The sequence below is a fragment of the Mustela erminea genome, chromosome 2, assembly GCF_009829155.1.
Source record: "Mustela erminea isolate mMusErm1 chromosome 2, mMusErm1.Pri, whole genome shotgun sequence".
In the NCBI taxonomy this organism is placed as follows: domain Eukaryota; kingdom Metazoa; phylum Chordata; class Mammalia; order Carnivora; family Mustelidae; genus Mustela; species Mustela erminea.
The window spans coordinates 7,101,278-7,126,331 of NC_045615.1; the positions used below are offsets into that span (position 1 = coordinate 7,101,278).

The 25,054-nt window shown below is 46.4% G+C and overlaps 1 protein-coding gene across 1 annotated transcript; it reads left to right on the top strand.

Moving 5' to 3' along the window:
* The first annotated feature begins 7,215 nt into the window (after nucleotides 1-7,215).
* Nucleotides 7,216-13,790, top strand: LOC116584116 (putative POM121-like protein 1-like). Its single transcript, XM_032332060.1, has 5 exons — nucleotides 7,216-7,367; nucleotides 7,865-9,652; nucleotides 9,776-10,229; nucleotides 10,434-10,855; nucleotides 13,559-13,790. Exons 1-5 carry the CDS (start codon nucleotides 7,216-7,218, stop codon nucleotides 13,788-13,790), a joined length of 3,048 nt encoding a protein of 1,015 aa, XP_032187951.1.
* Nucleotides 13,791-25,054: the final 11,264 nt, after the last annotated feature.

Below are 25,054 nucleotides of genomic sequence, written 5' to 3' on the forward strand. Positions count from 1 at the left end.
ATGTATTCAGACCTGTATGATTTATTTACTTTGATGCTGATATCTTATTTCAGGTTTCACTCTTTTTTATTGTTTTAGTTATTAGTATGCTGTGAAAATTCTTCATGAGAACTTTGGCAAGAATTTCTATAGGGAATAACTGGAAAACAGACTATATCATTTAAGGATGCTTTTGGCTTTAAGAAACCTAAAAGAACAACTCCGAATAAGAAAGGCTAAAATCAACAAGTCAGGAAATGACAGATGCTGGCGAGGATGCGGAGAAAGGGGAACCCTCCTACACTGTTGGTGGGAATGTAAGCTGGTGCAGCCACTCTGGAAAACAGCATGGAGGTTCCTCAAAATGTTGAAAATAGAACTGCCCTATGACCCAGCAATTGCACTATTGGGTATTTACCCTAAAGATACAAACGTAGTGATCCAAAGGGGCACATGCACCCGAATGTTTATAGCAGCAATGTCCACAATAGCCAAACTATGGAAAGAACCTAGATGTCCATCAACAGATGAATGGATCAAGAAGATGTGGTATATATACACAATGGAATACTATGCAGCCATCAAAAGAAATGAAATATTGCCATTTGCGACAACATGGATGGAACTAGAGCGTATCATGCTTAGCGAAATAAGTCAAGCAGAGAAAGACAACTATCATATGATCTCCCTGATATGAGGAAGTGGTGATGCAACATGGGGGCTTAAGTGGGTAGGAGAAGAATCAATGAAACAAGATGGGATTGGGAGGGAGACAAACCATAAGTGACTCTTAATCTCACAAAACAAACTGAGGGTTGCTGGGGGGAGGGGGTTTGGGAGAAGGGGGTGGGATTATGGACATTGGGGAGGGTATGTGCTTTGGTGAGTGCTGTGAAGTGTGTAAACCTGGTGATTCACAGACCTGTACCCCTGGGGATAAAAATATATGTTTATAAAAAATAAAAAATTAATTAAAAAAAAAAGAAAGAACATAATCCACTAAACAAAGTTTTAAAGTAGAGTAGCTTAAGGAGTTATTAATTCCTTGACTAAATAACAATATTAAGGATGCTGACTCTTCCCTGCCATCCCCCTTGTCTTCACTAGCTCCCCTCCCGGTGACCAGCTGGCTGTAGCAGCTCCTAGCACTGTATACAGACTAACTATGCTCAACAGAAGAAGAGGTTATTTCTTCTTGTTTGACTGCTTTTATGAAAAAGGAAATACTTGGTAGAAGCTGCCTGGTAGACTTTCTTAACATTTGTCAGGAGTGGGACGCACATGTTGCTAGTTCTGGTCTCTTTGCTCTCTGTCATGGGATGGCTTGGCCTTTCTGGGCTGTTTCTTAGACTCCTGGCTAGGTGTGACCAAAGGGAAGGCATTGGTGAGAGGTTGGAGGATGGAAAGCAGAGGAAAGAGTGTTTATTTCTCTTCCTTCTCTTCTCCCTCAAGCTACATCTCCAGAAACTGCTTTTGTCCTTTATTGCTCCAATACCTGTGAGACTGGCTGGCAGTGGGTCTAGCTTCTGCAGACAATCTAGAAAATTCATACTGTTGGGCTCTGGTTAGGCTTCACATTCTCTTAATTTTTCTAATTTAGAGGTGTTTGAGAGCTGGTTGCCTTCCCTTCCCCCTGTGTGGTTTCTCAACTCTTTTATCACTTGTGTGGAAAATCTACAACACTGAATTTTCTTTGGCTCAAATATTTGCAGTGTTTATGTTTATCTGCTTAAATCTGGAATGAAGCCCATGCCCACCTCTAAAGCATTTACTAGCAAGGGAAATGGGATGCCCAGGATTAGATTAAATCATTAAGAGTTTACTTGAAGACAGAAATCTATCACATTTCCCACATTTTTCTTGAGTGTAGATGACCTCGAGAGAAGGTCCCTTTGTTTGCAAGGATTAGGTGGGCAGTTTGTGCTATATAAGTTATAAAGTTACTCTCTATTTTCTAAGATCCTGTGTATGTAAGGGAGAGAAAAATACCCCCATATTTGCCTGACAGTAAATTGATATAAAAGTGCACAAGGAATAATTATTGCAAAGGTAGAGGGGATTGAAAAAGGAATTAAAATGTTTGCGTATTAATCTGTTTGGACTACCATAACAAAAAACCATAGACTGGGGTTCTTAACCAACATAAATGTATTTTTATAGTTCTAGAAGCCAGAAGTCCAAGATAAAGATGCAAGTGGGGTGATTTCTGGTGAAGACCCTCTTCCTAGCCTACAGACACCTGCCTTGTCACTGTGTCCTCATGTGTTCTTTCCTTTGTGCATGTGTGAGGGGACATAGCATGAGCTATTGGGTACCTTTTCTTATAAGAACATTCATTCTACTGGATCACAGTCCCACATTTTTATCTTATTTAAACTTAATTATGTCCTTTAGGCCCTATCTTCAAATACAGATATATTCAGTCAAAGCTTCAATGTACAGATTTTGGGAGTATACCACTCAGTCCATAGTGGTCCCAAATTTGTTTAGCCATCTATGATGATGTTTGGCAATTTTGTGTAACTGCACTGTGTATCAGTTTCCTGTCCTGAGGTAGGGGTATTAGTACATTTATATCAGCATAAAAGGGGCCACATATAAGGGAGAACAGACATTGTTGATCAGACTTTATGTACTTTGTGCCTCTAAGAAAAAAATAATTTAATTTCTTTTATTTGTCCTGGTTCTGTCTTGAATTCTATGTGAACAAAGTGGATACTCTTTCATCTTGCTTCACTTATGTTGATGGTATCTGCTACCACTGGGTTATGAATTGATGAATTTTCAATGACATAACTAGGACTGGCTTAAGATTTGAAATATAGATGCCAAATATCCTAATCCCCATGGTAAAGTTAGAAAAGGGGGGAAATGCATATTTTTTCTGTTTTTTCCTTTGCTGACTAAATCAAAACATGGATTTGAGATACTTAAATTTCATATTAATTAGTGTGAAGAGTTAATCACTTTTTCCCATATGTTGTAAATATTATTCCAAGTCTCTACATTCCAGACCAAAGGTCTGGACACAAGTATGAAAAATTGAAGTCTGGAAACATTGATTTTTGTATGTTAAGATTTATTGATAAACAATCTGAAGATCTAAATATAAGGACTAAATGAGAGGAGGCCCAATACAGAAATAAAAGTTAAATATTTAGAAAGCAATAGGATTTGACTGAGGGTATAGAATATGCATGAGAAATTGGAAATTAGAGTGTGTTAGTAGGAAGCTGTTGCTGAGAATTTGCCAGAAAAACAGGAAGGGATTAAAAAAGATGGAAAATCAAGTTTTAGAAAAAACAAGTGAAAAATCATGATACATACTCTCTGCCTTTATTATCCCAAGGAGAATAAAGAAGTTGCATGTGCTGGAATACGATGAGTTTAAGAAAGATCCTGAAAAGAGGTGCAATAAAGGAGAAAATTCATCTGATCCCAGGTTATTAATGGCACATGCATAGTTATGATCTAGAAACAGGGCTTTGATTGCTTTGAAACTAAGCCAAAGCATGAGAATGGTCTCTAAGGATAGAAGAAGGATTATGAAAAGAGTTATGAATGGAAGAGAAGAAACTACACAAATGTAGGCAATTAATTAGTTGCAAATGTGGACAAGGTTAATAATTTTGTATTTCATTACTTACCATTCTTTACACTCTAATAACATCATATTTTTGGCTGGATTTTTGACTAAGAATATAAAGTCAAAGGAAACTCTTGACTTCTTATCTTCAAAACAGCAACAATATCAACAATAAAACCCCCGAGGTAGATATAATTAGCTCTTCTCTTTTATTTATTTATTAAAGATTTATTTATTTGAGAGGGAGAAAGAGTGTGTGCGCACAAGTGGGGGGAGGGGCAGAGGAAGAGAATCTTCAAGGAGACTCTCCACTGAGCATGGATTTCACAACCCATGAGATTATGACCTAAACCAAAACCAAGAGTTGGACACTTAACTGATTGAACCATTCAGGCGCCCCATTTAACTCTTAAAGATGAAAAAGTTGACACTCAGATAATTTGTATTTCTTCCCCAAAACACATGAGAACTTCATGAGACTAGAGTTGAATTCTGCATTTTAGGGCTCCCCATTCCTTTACCCTAGTGACAAAGAAACTTTGCAAACAATGTAATAAAATGCATTTAGACACATTATGTTGACACCTATCCATCAGGTAACATTTCTGTTGTTTATGCTAGTGACAGTAGGGTGATATCTTCCTTGATGAATGAAATAGAAATATAGAATAGAAAAATCCCACTCAGTAGAGTTACTATGTATAGAAATGTGTCTATGGTAACCATGTAAATGGATTGTAATAATATAAACATTTCTATTTTGTAGTAGGTTTAAATTTCTCATCATAAATCTCCAATATGCAAAAAAAAAAAAAAACCCTAATTTTCTAGCTGTAGGTTTTTTTTTTTTTTTTTTTTTTTTTTTTACCATAGCATACTCCCTTTTATTTTAAGCACCTTCAGGTTTGGCTCAGGTTTAAGAAAGGAAAGGATTCCCATAAGGAAGGGGGAGCTCCATGAACTGTGCATTTTGGCTGTGTTGGTCTCATGATGAGTTTTCATGTGTGGCGGGGGAGGGAGGCAGGGAAAGGGTGACCGTTTCCACCCTGTGTCATCAGGGCCACTGCTGCTCGCGGGGCTCAGGGGTGGGACTGAGCCTGTTCATCCCGAAGCCTAGAGTCTCCCACTTTCCTGCACATCACATCACTGCCCAGGGGACCAGTCCCTTGAAGTCTGCCCTACCAAATGCCTAGGTGAAGTCTCTCCTGGGGGACATTTGTAGACACTCTCAGCTACAGAAAACACAGTGAGCTCAGACCAGCAAGGGCCCTGGTGCCCTGTGGCTCTGTGCCCTGGGGATGTCAGGGCCAAGGTCCCCTTCTAGAATCTATGGGGCTTCCTGGGTCCCAGACATCCAAGCGAGGGGGCCTCCTCCATCTGTCTCTGTGCCTCCCCCATCACTGCAGCACCTGTGTGTGCTTTCCAGGTTCTGGTTGGACAGCTGGAAAGGGGGGCCCTGCAGTTTTTAAAATGGACGTGGGTCTTTAGAATCATTGAGACCTATTTTTATTCGGTATTTAAACCCTATTTCCTCTCTGAATTATTTTGGTCACATCAGTTTTTCCATCTTAGAGTGACTACTTTCAAGGGCCTTCTGCTTTGTTTCAGTCATGACATGCCTTTGCTTTTTGATATCGATGTTTGAGTCATTTGACTTTCTTGCTGTTCGTTTTCACTTTATTGTTGCAATTCTCTATTTTCAGAGGGATCTGCTTTTAGCTCTGGGAATGTAGGTTTAGTTAGTCAGTGACCAATCTTTATTTCTGATTCTTTAGGTCCCCAGATACATGTCCAGAGGGCCATTTTTGCCTTGGCCTACAGTTCTATCAGCAAATGTTCCTATTTATAGTCCCAGACAGCAGGCTCACAGGGAGCCTGGGTGAGTGTCACAGACTCCCTAAGCTTGTCCTTAAATAATAAATAAAGAATAAAATAAAATAAATGCTAAATAATAATGATGATAATAATAAATAAAATAATAAAATAAATTAATTTTAAAATAAAATAAAGGAAAAATAATAAAATAAAAATTAATAATTAATAATTAATGCAATTAATAAGAAATAAATAAATTGATAATTCGAGGCAGAATTTTTGGGACCCCTGACTGTCTATGTGTGTTAAGCATCTGCCTTTCCTCAGGTCATGATGCTGGGGTCCTGGAATGGAGGCCCGCATTGGTTTCCCTGCTCAAAGGGGAGTCTGCTTCCCCCTCTGCTACAACCCCTCCCCCTGTGCTCTCCATCTCTCTCTGACAAATATGTAAATAAAATCTTTAAAAAATTTTAAGGCAGAATTTTAGAAATAACCTCTAAAAAGACGAGCTGCCCGGGTGGCTCATTCGGTAGAGTGTGTGATGCTTGGTCTCAGGGTTGTGAGTTTGAGTCTGCCCACCGACCCCCCCATGGTGTAGAGATGAATTCAGGTATGAGAAATAACCTCTAAAAACAAAGAATTTTGTCATTTTTTCTACGGATAGATAAAAATCTATATCCACATATAAAAATATGTGAGCCAGGTTATGTTGGGACTCCCGTTACTGAACAATTGGAAAGCATGTTCAACTCCATGGTCACAGACTATCCAAGAACACAGCTGGCTCCTGGCCTGGGGGGAACCGTTTTCAGCTGCTAACCGCCAGGGAAAGAAAGTCTCTTCCCAGGCCAAGTTTTCAGCCTCCTGAGCCCCCGGAAGCATGTCTGTGGCCTCAGGAGCTCTCATTGCTTGAAGTCTCTGTGTGCCCCTGGTGTGGGTTGGGCCATGAGCAGATGAAAGCTCTGGTACTAGGCCAGCCCTGGACACAGGGAATGGTAGATTCCACCCACTTGTGCAAGCAGATACAGGGTCCCACCAAACTGCTATGCAGATGAGGAAGAGACTGACTAGGACACAGTGGGGGTGACCTGCCCACTGGGGACCTGACGAGCAGCCAGGAGGAAGAGCAGGATCTAGATGGCCTCACTGTATCCCTGGGTCGCTGCTCCTCCCCTCTTTCCTATCTGCCCTGTTTCTCTGTGTGTGCGTGTGCATGTGCTTGTGTGTGTGTGTGTGTGTGTGTGTGTGTTGTCAGTCCCCTCTGTTCCTCTCCCCTACCACCTCCTTCTGCAGTGCTGTCCCTTCTCTGCTTCTCTGTCTGCTTGCTGCCCCATCTTTCCCAACTACCTGCCACCGTGTCCACGGCAGTCAGCGTCATCTCTCAGCCCCCAGGCCACCTTTTTTGCATGCTCAGGCCAGCACCCTTAAAGCCCAAGCTGTACTTCCTGGGAGAGTGGCAAAGGGCCCCGTGGGGGACAGGGGTCCACCCCACACTGCAAATGTAGCTGTCGGGGTCAGGGCCAGGCTACAGGGAACAGGCCCCACTCAAGCCCCAGTCCCAGTGTGGGGGCTGCTCAGCACCTTCTCCCCCTTCCCACCTGTGTCCAACAAGCTCTAAGACCTATACGGATGAGGGAAGGTCAGGGCCTGAGCTCTAGCCAGGCCTGCAAGCCTCTAGGACCCAGCTCTCAGCATGGACTCAGGGTGGCATCAGCCTGCCAGCTGGATGACCTGGGACAGGCGGTGAATCATCTGCGTGTCTCAGCGTCCCCAACTACGGAACAGGGGGGAGAAGACTCCCTCCTTCTTAAAGTGCCTCTGAGGACTGGATAGGGATGGACAGACAGGAAGAACTTGGCATGGCAGTTGCCGCAGTCAGTGGTGAGAATTCGGTTCCGAGTGGCAGCAGCAGCGAGAGAGAAAAGCCCAGAGAGCACCAGGAATGCCCACTTGGACCTTCACCCTGTTGCTGGATTAATCAAAATGGGTAAAGAACCCTAAAGGTCTTCAGAGCGTCTCCTAGAGGCCAGAGTCGCACAACATGTGAGCCCACCGTCCAAGATGTCACCCAGAACCAAAGGGCCTGACACCCAGAGAAGGAGGCAATGCAGGCACTTGCCCAGGGAAGAGAAAATGCATGTAGCCCTGCCATGCCCGGCTGATGGGTCTGCAGGGGCGCGGCTATGGGACCAACTCTTGTCCCTTAGTGCTTCAGGCCCAGCCAGGGGAGATGGCTGGCACCCACTGCACTCCCATTCCCCTTCCTCAGTTCAGCCTTCAAGCCCAAGAGATCTGTGAATCCCCCAAGGGTTGGGAACAAGGGAGTTGACCCCCCCATGGCGCCTCTGCAGGCCTGATTCTTGCACTGGGCGGTGACCCAACAGAAGCTGTGCGCGTGCACAGGGGTTCCTGCACGCGCGCTCACTCCTCAGGTTCCAGGTTCTAAAGCTGTGTCCTGGCAACAGGCCCTGCATTGTGCTCTAGGCCTTCAGCCGTGACTTGGCAGCTGAAGGAGAGCGCTGCGAGCCTAGTTCGCTATCCTCAGCGTCTGACCTTACCGGACTGCTCTATGGGCACCTCCTTGAGCAGGCCATGCCCCTCCCCCCATCCCCGGGCTCTGCGGGGTCCGCACCTGCCAGGAGGGCTGGTCCGCCCCCACCGGGCTCACTGTGGCCGCAGACAACTCTTGGAGGCCAGGGCTCGCCCGGCGGTCCAGGCCCCGGGGTCCACTCACAGGCGGTCCTCCAAGTACCCCGCAAGTTGGCATCCGCGCTCAGTCCTAGCAGCTTGGAGAAGGTACTCCGGGACCCTGGCGACCCCGCGCTTTCTTCTGGGGCTTCTTACCTCCTCCTGTAGGTGGGGCTGCCGGCTGAAATCAGTGCTGTCAGATGCCAGATCACAGATGTCCTGCCGCTGCCGCTCCGAGTCCATCGTGGACACGGTCACCCCCTGTCTGCTGCAGAAGCGGGTCATCACTGGGCTGCGGCCCTCAACACCCAGAAATGACCATGGTGACTCCACAGCGGAGCAGGTGTGCAGAAATCCCAGACAGAGCGGCAAAGGGACAGCCCAGATAGAGACTCACAGAAAGGACCCTAAAGGCACTGAAGCCCCACAGGGGGCATTTAGGCGCCTGGGGGTCCACGGAGGCCTCTCTTCCTTTGTGCCCAGGCCTGGGCCTCTGCTGAGAGCCGTCCCCCGGAAAGAGAGCTCAGAAGACCCATACAATAAGAAGTCCCCCAGCTCCCACAGGAGCTCCTGCCCCACTCGAAATGCCATCACCAGTTCTTACAGTTCCACCAGGGGCTGCCACCCGGTCCAGAAGAAGAGGCGTCTGGCCACAAGTCAGGCCTCGCAGCCCCCGAGGTCCCCCAAAAAAGTCAGCCAAGAGAGCCCCTTGTGTCCTGCCGGAGTGCCTGCACTTTGCCAAAAGAACCAGCCGGAAAAGGCTGCCGATACCACCACGGGGCAGAAGGCAGCGCAGAGGAACTGCTCATCCCCAGCTGACTGTTCCAGGCCCCGAAAACGCAAGTTTCCTCTGCTGCCACACAGGCGAGGGGAGCCTCTGAGGCTGCCATCACCCCCTGAGCCGGGGTTTCGAGTGACTGTTGAGGACCTGGACCGGGAAAAAAAAGCTGCTCTCCAGCGCATCCAAGATGCTCTTCGAGGGGACACAGAGGCCACCTGCAGCTGTGGCCCAGCTAGCCCATCCAGTGCCTTGGCCCTGCCTGCTGCAGTGGCTGCTCCCCTGCCAGCCTCTGACTCCCAGGTCACCTCCAGGGACTGCTCCAGTTCTTCCCAGCCTCTCCCCTTGGGGTTTCACCCTGGCTGCAGTGGGAGCAACGTTGCATCTACCCAGGCACTCTCGATGCCGTCCGGGGACATCACAGCCTCAGTCACAGTCCCCCCAGGGCTGCCTGCACTGCCTGGAGGTAGGGGCAACCCGGGATCCACTGCCCAGGCCCCACTCGGGGCTGTTGGTGGGCAGTGGCCCGGAGCGAGCACCCTTCAAATCTCTCCCGCGCATGGACAGCCGGCAGCTCAGGCTCCAGACCCACTCCAGGCCCTGAGCACGGCAATAGTCCAGCTGTCCTTGGGCAGTGGCACCCAGGTAGGTTATGTGGTTCCCTTACCTGCATCTGCCTCCCGGGGGACCCGTCCCAGTGCCCAGCCAGCCTCGGTTACCTCCTCTGCTGTCCTCGCCCCTGGCGCAGCTGCTGCCCCTGGCTTGACAGCGGCCCACCACTTGCCCAGCGCTGTGTCCCATGCTGGGCCCAACAGCCAGCACCCCGGCCCCCCAACTGGCACCACAATGCCGGCCCCCATCAGCATGGGGCTTTCGGCAGCACCCACAGTTTTGGGGAGAGGAGATAATGTTGCAGGTCTGTGCTCCAGATTAGGGGCACTCTGCATCTCAGCAGCAACGAGCAGGGCCCCAAATGGCCCGCAGGGCTCCAGGGCAAGCCTGGGCCTGAACACAGGGGGCCGCCCACGCCAGAGCACCTTGTCGGGGACCGCTGGAGCCAGCACGACGAACCAGCCTGTGTCGGGAGCCCCGAGTTTCCCTCCCTTCAGTCACATCCCCAGGAAACTGAGCCGGAAGAGGTCCAGATCAGACGGCTACAGCACTTCCAGCAAGGCTGCCTGCAGGGACGGGAGCATCCTGGCCTTTCCTCCTAGTGGCCCCACGTCCCTGGTCAGCAAGGCCCAGAGCAGCCTTGCCACCAAGACCCCCTCATCCCCTGCCCTGCGTATGATTAAGTGCAAAAGAGCTGCAACGTGTAATAAGGCATCTTCCGCCACATCACAGCCCACTGCAGCTGCCCCTGGCTTGGCAGTTGCCGCCCAGGTACTTGGCACGGTGTCCCATGCTGGGCCCAACAGCCAGCACCCCGGCCCCCCAATTGGCACCACAATGCCGGCCCCCATCAGCATGGGGCTTTCGGCAGCACCCACAGTTTTGGGGAGAGGAGATGATGTTGCCGATCTGTGCTCCAGATTTGGGGCACTCTGCATCGCAGCAGCAACGAGCAGGGCCCCAAGTGGCCCGCAGGGCTCCAGGGCAAGCCTGGGCCTGAACACAGGGGGCCGCCCACGCCAGAGCACCCTGTCGGGGACCACGGGAGCCAGCACAACAAACCAGCCTGTGTCGGGAGCCCCGAGTGCTCCTCCCGCTAGTCACATCCCCTGGCACCAGACCAAGCAGAAGTCCAGATCGGACGGCGGCACTTCCACCAAGGCTGCCCGCGGGGACGGGGGCGTCCTGGCCTCTCCTCCTAGCACCACCGCCTTTGTGGTCAACACGGCCCACACCAGCCTTGCCACCAAGACCCCCTCATCCCCTGCCCAGAGATTGATTAGGTGCAAAAGAGCTTCACCGGGCAACAAGCCATCTTCCTGCACATCCCAGCCCACTACCGCTGCCCCTGCCTTGACAGCGGCCCGCCAAATGCCTGGCGCTGTGTCCCATGCTGGGCCCAACAGCCAGCACCCCGGTCCCCCAACTGGCACCACAATGCCGGCCCCCATCAGCATGGGGCTTTCGGCAGCATCCCCAGTTTTGGGGAGAGGAGATGATGTTGCCGATCTGTGCTCCAGATTTGCGGCACTCTGCATCTCAGCAGCAACGAGCAGGGCCCCAAGTGGCCCGCAGGGCTCCAGGGCAAGCCTGGGCCTGAACACAGGGGGCCGCCCACGCCAGAGCACCCTGTCGGGGACCACGGGAGCCAGCACAACGAACCAGCCTGTGTCGGGAGCCCCGAGTGCTCCTCCCGCTAGTCACATCCCCTGGCACCAGACCAAGGAGAGGTCGAGATCGGACGGCGGCACTTCCACCAAGGCTGCCCGCGGGGACGGGGGCGTCCTGGCCTCTCCTCCTAGCACCACCGCCTTTGTGGTCAGCACGGCCCACACCAGCCTTGCCACCAAGACCCCCTCATCCCCTGCCCAGAGATTGATTAGGTGCAAAAGAGCTTCACCGGGCAACAAGCCATCTTCCTGCACATCCCAGCCCGCTGCCGCTGCCCCTGCCTTGACAATGGCCCCCCAAATGCCCGGCGCTGTGTCCCATGCTGGGCTCAATAGCCAGCCAACTGACACCACAATGCCGGCCCCCATCAGCATGGGGCTTTCGGCAGCACCTCCAGTTTTGGGGAGAGGAGATGATGTTGCCGATCTGTGCTCCAGATTTGCGGCACTCTGCATCTCAGCAGCAACGAGCAGGGCCCCAAGTGGCCCGCAGGGCTCCAGGGCAAGCCTGGGCCTGAACACAGGGGGCCGCCCACGCCAGAGCACCCTGTCGGGGACCACGGGAGCCAGCACAACGAACCAGCCTGTGTCGGGAGCCCCGAGTGCTCCTCCCGCTAGTCACATCCCCAGGCACCAGACCAAGGAGAGGTCCAGATCGTACGGCGGCACTTCCAGCAAGGCTGCCCGCGGGGACGGGGGCATCCTGGCCTCTCCTCCTAGCACCACCGCCTTTGTGGTCAGCACGGCCCACACCAGCCTTGCCACCAAGACCCCCTCATCCCCTGCCCAGAGACTGATTAGGTGCAAAAGAGCTTCACCGGGCAATAAGCCATCTTCCTGCACATCCCAGCCCACTACCGCTGCCCCTGCCTTGACAGCGGCCCCCCAACTGTCCGGCGCTGTGTCCCATGCTGGGCCCAACAGCCAGCACCCCGGTCCCCCAACTGGCACCACAATGCCGGCCCCCATCAGCATGGGGCTTTCGGCAGCATCCCCAGTTTTGGGGAGAGGAGATGATGTTGCCGATCTGTGCTCCAGATTTGCGGCACTCTGCATCTCAGCAGCAACGAGCAGGGCCCCAAGTGGCCCGCAGGGCTCCAGGGCAAGCCTGGGCCTGAACACAGGGGGCCGCCCACGCCAGAGCACCCTGTCGGGGACCACGGGAGCCAGCACAACGAACCAGCCTGTGTCGGGAGCCCCGAGTGCTCCTCCCGCTAGTCACATCCCCAGGCACCAGACCAAGGAGAGGTCCAGATCGTACGGCGGCACTTCCAGCAAGGCTGCCCGCGGGGACGGGGGCATCCTGGCCTCTCCTCCTAGCACCACCGCCTTTGTGGTCAGCACGGCCCACACCAGCCTTGCCACCAAGACCCCCTCATCCCCTGCCCAGAGACTGATTAGGTGCAAAAGAGCTTCACCGGGCAATAAGCCATCTTCCTGCACATCCCAGCCCACTACCGCTGCCCCTGCCTTGACAGCGGCCCCCCAACTGTCCGGCGCTGTGTCCCATGCTGGGCCCAACAGCCAGCACCCCGGTCCCCCAACTGGCACCACAATGCCGGCCCCCATCAGCATGGGGCTTTCGGCAGCATCCCCAGTTTTGGGGAGAGGAGATGATGTTGCCGATCTGTGCTCCAGATTTGCGGCACTCTGCATCTCAGCAGCAACGAGCAGGGCCCCAAGTGGCCCGCAGGGCTCCAGGGCAAGCCTGGGCCTGAACACAGGGGGCCGCCCACGCCAGAGCACCCTTTCGGGGACCACGGGAGCCAGCACAACGAACCAGCCTGTGTCGGGAGCCCCGAGTGCTCCTCCCGCTAGTCACATCCCCAGGCACCAGACCAAGGAGAGGTCCAGATCTTACGGCGGCACTTCCAGCAAGGCTGCCCGCGGGGACGGGGGCATCCTGGCCTCTCCTCCTAGCACCACCGCCTTTGTGGTCAGCACGGCCCACACCAGCCTTGCCACCAAGACCCCCTCATCCCCTGCCCAGAGACTGATTAGGTGCAAAAGAGCTTCACCGGGCAATAAGCCATCTTCCTGCACATCCCAGCCCACTACCGCTGCCCCTGCCTTGACAGCGGCCCCCCAACTGTCCGGCGCTGTGTCCCATGCTGGGCCCAACAGCCAGCACCCCGGTCCCCCAACTGGCACCACAATGCCGGCCCCCATCAGCATGGGGCTTTCGGCAGCATCCCCAGTTTTGGGGAGAGGAGATGATGTTGCCGATCTGTGCTCCAGATTTGCGGCACTCTGCATCTCAGCAGCAACGAGCAGGGCCCCAAGTGGCCCGCAGGGCTCCAGGGCAAGCCTGGGCCTGAACACAGGGGGCCGCCCACGCCAGAGCACCCTGTCGGGGACCACAGGAGCCAGCACAACGAACCAGCCTGTGTCGGGAGCCCCGAGTGCTCCTCCCTCGCGTCACATCCCCAGGCACCAGACCAAGGAGAGGTCCAGATCGGACGGCGGCACTTCCAGCAAGGCTTCCCGCGGTGACGGGGGCGTCCTGGCCTCTCCTCCTAGCACCACCAGCTTTGTGGTCAGCACGGCCCACACCAGCCTTGCCACCAGGAACCCGTCATCCCGTTCCCAGCACCTAAGAGGACGTAAAAGAGCTGCACCGTGCAAGAAACCATCTTCTCCCCCATCACAGCCCACTTCCTAAGGGCCCAAGAGGCAGAGGCTCCGCTGAGCCAATAACTACCTGGAGAATTATCTAGTGGTGTCCTTCCATGTGACACCGGTGCAAGACTAGTGTGGAACGGGAGACACAAATCAAGCCTGGTACTGGAGCAAGACCGGACTCCCAGCCTGCCATCCAACATTGGGAAAACTTCCCAATCCCTGACCTACCATTTTTAAGGAAGGTGGGGGCCTGAGGCCTCGTCTGTGATCCCAGGGGCCATGGGCCTTGGGACAGTACATGGAGATCGTGTCCCTTTGGCCTCCAGTCCCACAGCTCCTGGGACTCCTGCCGCTGCCCACAGATTTCCCCTCCCCCTCTCCCCACGTTCCTCTCAGAACCTTTAGGTAGTGTTCATTTCATTAATTAAAGCCTGTTCTAGTTTCTCCGCATAGCTCTCCTGAGTCTCTTCTGTGGGTCATGTGGGCAAAAGTTGGGGGCCGAATGGATGCTGGCATGGGAAGCCAGACGCCACCGTTTCCAGGTTCTCGTGGCCCAGCGGAGCAGGTAGGGCTGGAAGGACAGACCCTTGAAGAGAGTAGGTTTTCCGTTTCGGGGATGGGCCTGGGAGAACACTGGCCTGGGGAGGGCAAACTGGGGAGACTCACCCTTGCCTATTGGAAGCGCTGCTCCTCTCCCACTGGGGACCCCACGGAATCTTCTTGCTTCACAGCCCTAGGGTGATGTAAAGACACTCCTGGCCTAGAGTATGGGTCTGGCATCCAAGATTGTGGCTCAGGGAAAAGGAGGACAGCTTTGCCTTGAGGGTATGACAGCTCCCTGAGCACTGAGTGACATCCCACTTCATACAAGCACCAGGCCTCCCTCCGTGCATCGCTTCCCTCTGCCAGGCATTTGGGGGCCCCTTCCTGATGGCACTCAGGAGCAGAATGAGGAAGAAACAAGTCACCTGGGAGAGGGGGGGAGCAAGGACGATGCTGAAAGGACTGTCCCCCCCCAAAACTCCTCAGTCCCATATGGATTAGATACAAGATCACAACCAACGAACGAGGAGGTTATGCATTAGTCTTGGGTCTTGTAGGTCAACCAGAAGGAATGGGAGTCCTACATCGACCATAGTCTTGCAGGTAAACAGAGTAGGCTGTGCCTGGCCCCTAGCTGTAGATTTTTATCACAAACTCCCACATAGTCTGCTGCCAGAAATCTTAGAAAAACTATGTTAAGAGGGTCCCCATCTGTCTTCTGTCCTTCTCCAGTAAGTATTTTGTCCCACCTGGCCCTTTGATGTAGCCATCCTGCCATTGGTGTCAGTCGAGTCTTCTGCCTGTCCCGTGGTCCTTTGGTTGTACATCTCATGCTACTTACACTGTGGCAGGGCCATTAGACATGTCCCACAGATTCTTTCTCTCTCTTCCTCTCTCCCTTCTCTCTTCTAATTTCCTCATCTCTCTTGAGGCACAGGAGAGGTTTGGCTGCCCTCTCACACCTCTCTGGGCTGCTACAACACCTGGGTGGGTCAATGAGAAGTTCTCGCTTTGATCAATGACAATCTATTTCTTATTGTTCTCTTCACACTCTGATGGTGTGGGAACTTTCCAATGTTTCAGTGAAGCTGGGAAAAACTATATTCTACTTTTTAACTTCTCACATTAACTGAGGACTTTTTTTTTTTTTTTTTAACCTCCAACCCAACTATGAATATTGGGCAGTGGAGGGCAGGATATATGGTGCTTTTGGAGGATTTTCATCTAGTCTAAGGCACAGTTGGCAGTTGGTGGAGGGAAGAAAAGTACTGTTTTATCCATTTCTAAACTTAAAAAAACTCAGAATCTGATGCCTTTGTTTTCATGCTACAGAATATCTGTTCCCTTTTGGGGCAAGGTCAAGTTCATAAATGGCACTCACATGTAGGAGAATCACAGGGACTAAAAAAATACAGGAATCTCATCTCACTGTAATTATTTTGATTTCATTTTGAACAAAAACTCCATTTTTTTTCTGTATTTCACAGCACACAGGCCTTCTGATCTGCACATGTCTGTGTAAGTCTGAATTCTGCTTTTGTCAGCAAAGTATAATATAAGGCAATGAGTGTTTGCCATTATGTTACATCTTTGGGAGATTTTTTTTTCCACTCTTGTCCAATGATTACCATCAATAAAATCATCTGGGACAATTGTTGAAAATGAAGATGCAGGCACATTTATTGGATCTGGTACTGGACCTAGGCATCTTCATATGAACCCTCCTGTCCCCCAGGGATTCTTAGATTAATCAATTCTGAGAAACACTGATGTAGGATTTAGATGAGGCTGGACAATTTAACTTGCAAGAATAGTTCAAACAGTTCAAACAGGAACATGGCTAATTGAAGATTTCTTTTTTAAGAGAAAGTACTTAATATACCCTCATCTGATTAAGAAGCCTTAACACTTTTATTTACCTCACATATATTTCTAAAAATAACTGTAATAGCGATGGAAATGGAATTTAATTGGAAAATCCACTAGACTTCTGTCACTCCTGTTACGTTTAAAGAGATGAAATTCTGGTTTCTGATAGAAACTACATGATACCTTTGAGTCGTATTTTGAAAAAATTATTGATTATCTGTGCTTATCATGGACAGACACACATATACATATATATCCTAAAACACTCTTCTACTTCCTATCCAGAAGAAAAATAGTTTGAGGATCTAAATCTTTGTTTTGTGATTTAATTTCATGCCTTCATTACTGGGAAGTGACATGCACCACAATGTTGGAGACTTAAAACACAGAAATATACTCTCTCAGAGCTCAGAAAAGCAGAAGTCCAAATCAAGGTGTTGGCAGGGCCATACTCTCTCTTCCTTCTCTAGTTTGCTTCTTCTAGCTTCTGGTGGCACCAGGCAGCCTTTGGCTTGTGTATACATAGCTCCAACTTCAAATTTTGTCTTCCTCTACCTTTTTCCTTTTGCCTGGGTCTTTTCATGTTTCTTCTAAAGACACCTGTCTTTAGGGCACCTGGGTGGCTCAGTGGGTTAAGCCGCTGCCTTCGGCTCAGGTCATGATCTCAGGGTCCTGGAATCGAGTCCCGCATCGGGCTCTCTGCTCAGCAGGGAGCCTGCTTCCCTCTCTCTCTCTACCTGCCTCTCCATCTACTTGTGATTTCTCTCTGTCAAATAAATAAATAAAATCTTTAAAAAAACAACAACAACAAAAAAACACCTGTCTTTGGATTTAGGGACCATTCAGACAATCCAGAATGATCTCATTCTTCACTTATATATCTGCAAAAATCATCTTTCCAAATAAATTCTTACTCATAGGTTCCTGGGCTCGGATGTGAACATGTCTTTTAAAGAGCCATGATTTAACTCACCTCGTATAGTATGACCATATTTCATTCTCCCCCTTTGCATTTGCAGATTTTCCCAGAATAGCTCTGCGTGCTGCTCCATGCCTCCTCTCCTACCTTGTAACATAGTGGCTAATGAGGAATTAATGTCCCAAAGAGGAACGCAAGTAGCAGGGAACAGGGGCATAAGGGCTGACTTTAATCTTTTCCCTAAATCCTCTTGAAACTTGGCATCAGGGGGATGGGAATCCATTTCTTTAACTTAGAATGTGAAATAAACTTAGCTTTGAACCTGGGGAAATACATTTTCAGCTTGTGGAAATCACTACTTATGTTTTTAAGTGAATTTTAAGCCTTCTTGCCTAATGAAAGCATCTCACGTGAGTACCACTCATTTGCCAGCCTGCAGGAGCCATGCCACTGTTAAGTTCTCAAACTGCCTGTCACATCATTAACTTGAATCATTCTTAGTATTAAAAAAAAAAGATGAAAGGGAAAGGAAACTAATTAAAACATAGATGGTATATCCTTTTCTGTAGAATTTAATTTAAAATGAAAATGTAAAATAGCCTTTGAGCAAAATGCTAGCAAGGAGGGGAAAGGAAGAAATGTAGAAGAAATATACATGGAGATTTTGGAACGTTGGCTGATGGCTCTGGACGTTTCTTCATACCTGGGGAGCAACTGTTAGTTTTTGTTACCAGATTAATTTAGAAGGATTATGATCACTAAAAAATCCTAAAAATTTGCAAGACAATGTTGTTCATCATAAGTATATAGTGACAGGAACTGTAGCTTTTGAACCCTTGCATGGTTCCCACAGAGTGGTGTTAATTTTCTAGCACAGAGTCCACAGTGGGTGTCTGTAGAAGGAAAGGACTGGGAAGTCTACAGAGCTACATGCATACGACTCTGAAACAGACAAGTGCTTGCCTTGCTTTCTAGAAAAAATACCGACAAATGTAAAGAAAGTGAATCATGCATTTTCTTCCTTTTTTTAAAAAGCGAATTTGAGGGGCGCCTGGGTGGCTCAGTGGCTTAAGCCTCTGCCTTCAGCTCAGCTCAGGTCATGATCTCAGGGTCCTGGGATCGAACCTGACCTCGGGCTCTCTGCTCAGCAGGGAGCCTGCTTCTCCCTCTCTCTGCCTGCCTCTCTGCCTACTTGTGAACTCCGTCTCCCTGTCAAATAAATAAATAAAAACGTAAAAAAAAAAAGATGAATTTGAGCCTTGATGTCAAATATTTGGTACAACCAATTATAGAGACCAGGATTAAAAAGTTCATTAAAAACTGAAGTTTAATTCAGCCAAAAGACATGTAAAATATGTATACAACATGTTAAATTGATAGGGAGATATGACCAGAATGTTTTTGATATCACATTTAAGGAACTTAGACCTCAATTTAGAAAGGTTGTTAGCCATTACATGGAAATATAATGCTAGAATAGTTTCTAAAGATCTTTGTAGAAAAAAAGAATATTGTACATAGGTTTACAGTTTAGAACAATACCTTAGAGAAGTTGTCTTATGAAATATGGTACTACTTTCTACTTTTCAAGTACAAGGTTGAAGTATTTTTAAACTGAAAATATTAATGGCAGATTTCTGAAATACCTCCTTTGCTTCCAAAATGCTTTCCTGAATGTGAAGTGGCATTGGTAGAATTATCACAATCCACAACTTATTTCCAAAATTCTGTACATGTAGCTATTTTGCTTTGGGAAGATGAAATCAAAAGCATCCTGTGACCAGTTAGAATAAAATCCTGAATTCTTCTATAATTCCTATGACAAAGTCATGAAATTAAAATAGACTACCTGAGAAGACTGTTTAAATACTATGAACTTGGGGCACCTGGGTGGCTCAGTGGGTTAAGCCTCTGCCTTCAGCTCAGGTCATGATCTCAGGGTTCTGGGGTTGAGGCCCACATTGGGCTCTCTGCTCAGCACTGAGCCTGCTTTTCCCTCTCTCTCTGCCTGCCTCAATACCTACTTGTGATCTCTCTCTCTGTCAAATAAATAAAAATCTTAAAAAAAAAATGTAACCTATCTCTATAGCTTCTATTGAATAAAAATGCCAATAATCAACTCTTTCTAATCATATTTCAGAATATTAAAAATGATAATTTTTTATGATTAAAACAATTCTATGACCACAAGTTGCCTTTGCCAATTACCATTGCTATTTCTTTCAAAACAAGCATTTTTTTTTAAGATTTTATTTATTTATTTGACAGAGAGAGATTACAAGTAGGCAGAGAGGCAGGCAGAGAGAGAGAGGAGGAAGCAGGCTCCCTGCTGAGCAGAGAGCCCGATGCGGGACTCGATCCCAGGACCCTGAGATCATGACCTGAGCCGAAGGCAGCGGCTTAACCTACTGAGCCACCCAGGCGCCCCCAAAACAAGCATTTTATACTTCTACAGTGAGTATTTGGCTTTGGATATTTATTACAGAATGTGTTCTATTAATTATTTAATATTACATATTTATTAGAGCTCTTAATCACAGAAATAGCATATCAAAGTAACAGACTTTTTGTCTTTTTCATTTATTAAATCTGGAAGACTTTGAATCCCTTTGTCAGTTTTGAATGATCTCAAAGAAATATTCTAGAGACTTTTAAACTGTGAATTCTTTCATGAAGAGTTTTCTCCAGGCAAGTACTTAACAGTCAAATCCTTAATGGATAGGAACTCTACAGGGGTGGTTTTTTTTCCCTCAATAGAAATGTATCTTTTGGGTATTGGAACTGCAACAGTTTTGCAAAGAAATTCATGTAGGAGCAGCAGAGAGGGAGCAAGAAAATAAAAATTCCTTCTGATAAGTATAAGATGCAAACTATTGTCAGTACTTTAAATACTTCAAATTAAATGATAGTATTACTTAGCTCTTTTAAACATTATGTTGTATTAAGTGGAATAGTCTTTGTTCTAACAGGAACTGTTGTTTACCATGCTTGAGTTTTATTTCCATTTTGTTTAATTATCAGTACAACTTTTTCAAGAGGTTCCTGAATGTTTCCAGAACTCTTTAACTCATGTGCTGTAAATGATTGTTCTATTTATTAACTCAAAGTTAAAGTGAAAATAGTCACAGAAAAGGAGAGAGGACTGGAAATATGGAGAGAAAGCTTTGCCTTTAGGGCAAAATGATAGAAATGGTCCACTGAAGAACAATGGGTATTGTAAAATTCATTATTCCATTATTTATCTCTTTTGCTTTGTTTCTTTTTGAAAAACCAATGGCAGTAATTTCATATCCATAAATTCAGATAGTGTTCCTTAGATATGCAGAAGAGCATGATTTTTTTTTTTTATCCTTCTTACCTTTCTCTTGGCCTCTAACTTTGAGAATAAGAAAAGGAATGAGAGTGAGTTAGGAAGAGATCATTTATTTGAATGTATAAATGATGTCTTCCATATTATTATGCATGTGACTGCAGCCTGGATTATCTACCTGGATTTTTATGCACTGATAGAGTTCCCTAACACAATAGAAAATGTATACTTTATCACTGCAACATTTTATTCACCTAGGATCACTAATACAATGTACAGATAGGCTATTTCACTGAGATGCTAGTCTTCACAGATGATATTATGAGTCCTATCTCACTATTTTTAGGTCTCATATTGTCAGCTTTAAGCACCACTTCTCCCCTTGTGCTAGAGTCAACTCGCTTTGGGGTTAAATTTAAAAGTGCAATTAGTTTGTCCAAGAGATTTCCTATAATTAAAAGATCCCACAGCATTTTGCTGAGTCACCCAGAAAGCCTGATGTCAAAGTGATTCTGTACTGAAATAATTTCATGACTTTGGCTATGGTATCGAGCTCTGTAGAAGAAATCAGCCTGACATGTTGTGTAGGCATATTAAGATGGGGAGAGTAACAATGGCTTAAAAATTTGGTCTTTTTGGACAGGATGAAATTTCTCAGAAAGAGAAGAAATGTTAACTTGTAAAGGTGCTACGACCATGCAAATGTCTTAAACATTGTGTGTTGGGCCTCACATTTTTATTTCACTAACACATAAGCAAGTCTCAGGATTCTAAAACTTCAAATATTTTACATGTAAATATATATGTGGGTGTGTGTATATGTATGTATATATGTATATGTATATATGTGTGTGTATGTGTATACACACACACATACACACACACATATATATTTATGTGTGCTTCAGTGTCATAAAGGGGGCATTTTATCATGGCGGAGAGTGGACTTTATAAAGCAGTTCCAGAAGGGATTCTTTAAGGACTGCTCTGTGTCTCCCTCTGCTGCCAGGGGGAAAAACGGTGGTATCTACCTTTGTTTCAACCTAATGGAAAGGAGCCTCAATGATCACTTGTAAACACTGATGTGTGCGACTGGAAGCTGAGAGGATACACTAAACTCATGTTTGACTGCAGTTGGACAAGTATGGCGAGTAAGGAAAAAGCTGATTAGCTTTCCCATGCCTTGAGAACAAAATGGAGGTGTTGCTTTGCAGTAATCCTGTCATCCCCAAACTGGTCAAAACAGAGGACGCAGTAGTGCGTCTTGTGCATAAGATATGGGTTACACATTCGATGTGGATATGGGTTACAGTAAGTCCTCTTCTATAGAGCCAGTGAGGTGGCCCATGAAGCCATAGCTGCTGAAAAATGGGAGTGTACAGTTCAATCTCACAAGGCTGGTGATGACTTAGGCAAGCCTACCAATGTGCTTGTTCTATTGTGAGAAACTCCCAGGAGTGGGGTGCAGTCTCAAAGAACTCAAGAAAATATTTAGGAGAGCCTGCCAGCCCAAAGCACACCTTAGAAAACTCAAGTCCAGTTAAAGCTTTCTGGCTCGCCTTCTTCTTCCTCTCTTTCATCCCCGAGGAGGTCAACACAGATAGAGAGTATTGGGAATAGTGAGTGAGAAAGAGAGAGCCAGCTATGTCTGCTTTCACCATGGTGAGCATGGTAAAACACACCTCTGTAGGAGAGGAAGCTCTATCTGATTTAGGTTAGAAGTTTTGACTCAAAGCTCCAAGAGGCTCCAGTACTCCCTGGGGCCTTCTTTGGGATTACAGGCTAATTTTTGAAATGAGTCTGTGTTTTGCTATTTGAAAAGAATACAGGAATAAGAGGTATACAGAAGATGTTGGAACTGTCCACATTTCCATCTAGTGACAAGGGAAGCACTAGATCTGATGAGTAAATTTAATGTAAACCCAGGAGAAAAATTAAGTTGTTTTCTGTTATATTCCATAAAGTATGTTAGCCATTTTTTCTCTAAAGTTTTTATTTGGATCTAATTTTTAGAGAGTTGAAAGAATAGAAAATAGAATTCTCTTTATTGAGATTCCCCATATACACATGCACACATTTTTCCTGTATATTTGAGAGTAGGTTGCAGAAAGCATATTCATTTATTCTTCTGTAAATGAGTAAAATAAGGTCATTCTCTTATTATAATCTCAGTATACTTCCCAAATCAGGAAATTAACATTGATACTCTATTATTATCTAATCTATAGATCTTATTTTAGATTTTTTCAATTGTCTTAATACTGCCTGTTATAGCAGTAATCCTAGACCATGTGTTATTTGAGTGATCTCATCTTTTTAATTTGTTTTAATATGGAAAAGTTTATTTGATTTTTTTGGGCTTAACAATGTTCATATTTTTGAAGAAATCATGCCAGTTTTTTTAATAGAATTCATTAATTTTAGATCCTTTTATGTTACCCCATTATTAAATGCAGGCTACAGGTTTTGAGCAAAATACTGCAGAAGTAATGTGTTCTTCTCAGTGCATAACACTAGTAAAACATGATGTATTTTTTTCCCCATTTTTGGTGCTATAAACACTGTCACATGGTTGAGGTGGTATTTGTCAGTTTCCATTATAATTTTAGTTTTTTTTTTTCCTTTGTAAATAATATGTCTGGACAGAAACTTTGAAACTATGAAAATATTCTGCTACTCCTTGAACTTTTGTGTAGGTTTTTAGCATATGTTTAGTTTTAAGGTCTTCAAGGATTCTTTTCAGAATCAACTTTTGTTGTAATAGTTGACAAATAGTGATTTTCTTATTTTATCATTCTTTGCATGTTTATTAGCTGGCTCTGCACTTACAGAATCACACTCTCAATCCAGCTTCATTTATTTTTTTAAAGTTTTTTTTTATTCATTTTAGAGAGAGAATGCAAGCAGGGAGAGAGTCAGGGGGAGAAAGAGAGACTCTTGAGCAGAGCCCAAAACAGAGCCCACCAGCATAGAGCCCAAAACATCGATCCCGTGACCCTGAGATTATAACTTGAGCCAAAATCATGAGTCAGACACTTAACTGAGTCACCCAGGTGCCTCCCCCCCATTTCTCCTTTAATATATTTGGATTCAAAGATTCTTATTTTATTCACAGAATTATAATCCATATTTGGCTATTAGGAGCCTCAAGTCCTGAGACTCCTGTATTCTTTTAACGCCTCCTCACTTTGTGGCACAATAATATGTTCCAGATTTATCTCATGCTTTCCTTACTCCACCTCTAGAATTGGGCATTTCTCTAAGGATATTTACTGGAGGATTATATTTAGAAATCAAGATATACTACTAAAGTGCCATCACTCCTAGACCTTATGTTGGTTCACAACGTTCTCAGAGCTTCCTGGGTGTACTCTGAAACTCGCCCCTGTACTCAGAGGACAGGGAGAGACCAAAGAAAAAGACAGGCCACTCCCAGTTAGGCAGTGGCAGTTTTAATAAGTAAAGGGATATTACATATGGGGCTTGTCTTAGGTGGCAGCAAGATGAGTAGGTCACTACATCTATCTGCCAAATCTTAAAAGATTTTCAAGAGGCAAGAGGCCTTAACTGGATTCAGTAACGTATACTGTGTAGGTGTTCTCAACACCCCATCACTATCTCGAGGTCGTGTCCTTGGAGCAGCCTCTGGAAGCAAGAAAGGCAAGTAGAAACTACATTCCAAGGATGAGGGAGGAGGTGATGAATCTCTGATCATCTGGGTATAGCTCAGGGGTCAACGGGGCACGTCTTCTCAGTAACTTTTCCCAACACTTTTGTAGCCAACAGAGCAAATGCATCCACAGACATCCATACCCATTTCTATATCTATTCATCCATCTCAACGATCAAAGGCTCATGTGCATATTTTCTATTCCAGTTCAACACCAGAGTGCTTATTTTGTCGTTCCCTATATCCATATTTGCAATTTACCTCCCCAAGACTGAGAAATGTGCCTCCAGTTATCCAAAGTATAATTACCCAATTTTTTGCCACTAGAATGCACAATAACTTTTGCACTGCTGGCTCATATGTCTGTGAAAAATTAGCCTCCTAACTAGAGTTAACCATTTGGTTAGAGTTATATATTTTTTTACTTTATCCTGCAGATACATTGTCTAAATACTATGTTAGAAAGTTCCTGGGATACTCCCTTTCCCTACTATTCCCTTAGTAAGATTATAATATTAATTTAAAACATGGATTCAGTTTTTTTTGTTTTTATTTCTTATTTCCAAATTCCTCCTTTAAATTTTCTTTTTCTTTTTAGAATCTGAATGTTAGAACTGTATAAGAAGCTGTTGTCAGAAATGTGTTATTCTCTCCCAATTCCTTCCATTCTTTCCACCCTATTCTACCTATCCTAGAAGGTAACCAGTATCCATAGTTTCTGGTTTGAGCTCTCTTTGTTTTGTACCCAAGTGAGCAGATACAAATATTTTCTGATATTTCCTTTCTTCTTACACAAAAAATGGCATACAATAGAATTTTGCACATAGCTTTTCTCACTGCATCATTTATCCTGTAAACTACTCCACATGAAGTCACAGAGATCTTGATTCTTTTGTATCAGCACTTGGTGTGCCATTGTGTAGAGGTATCATAGTTTAACCACTTTCCTTTTCGATTAGGCAGATAGTTTCTAATATCGTGAACTATAAACAA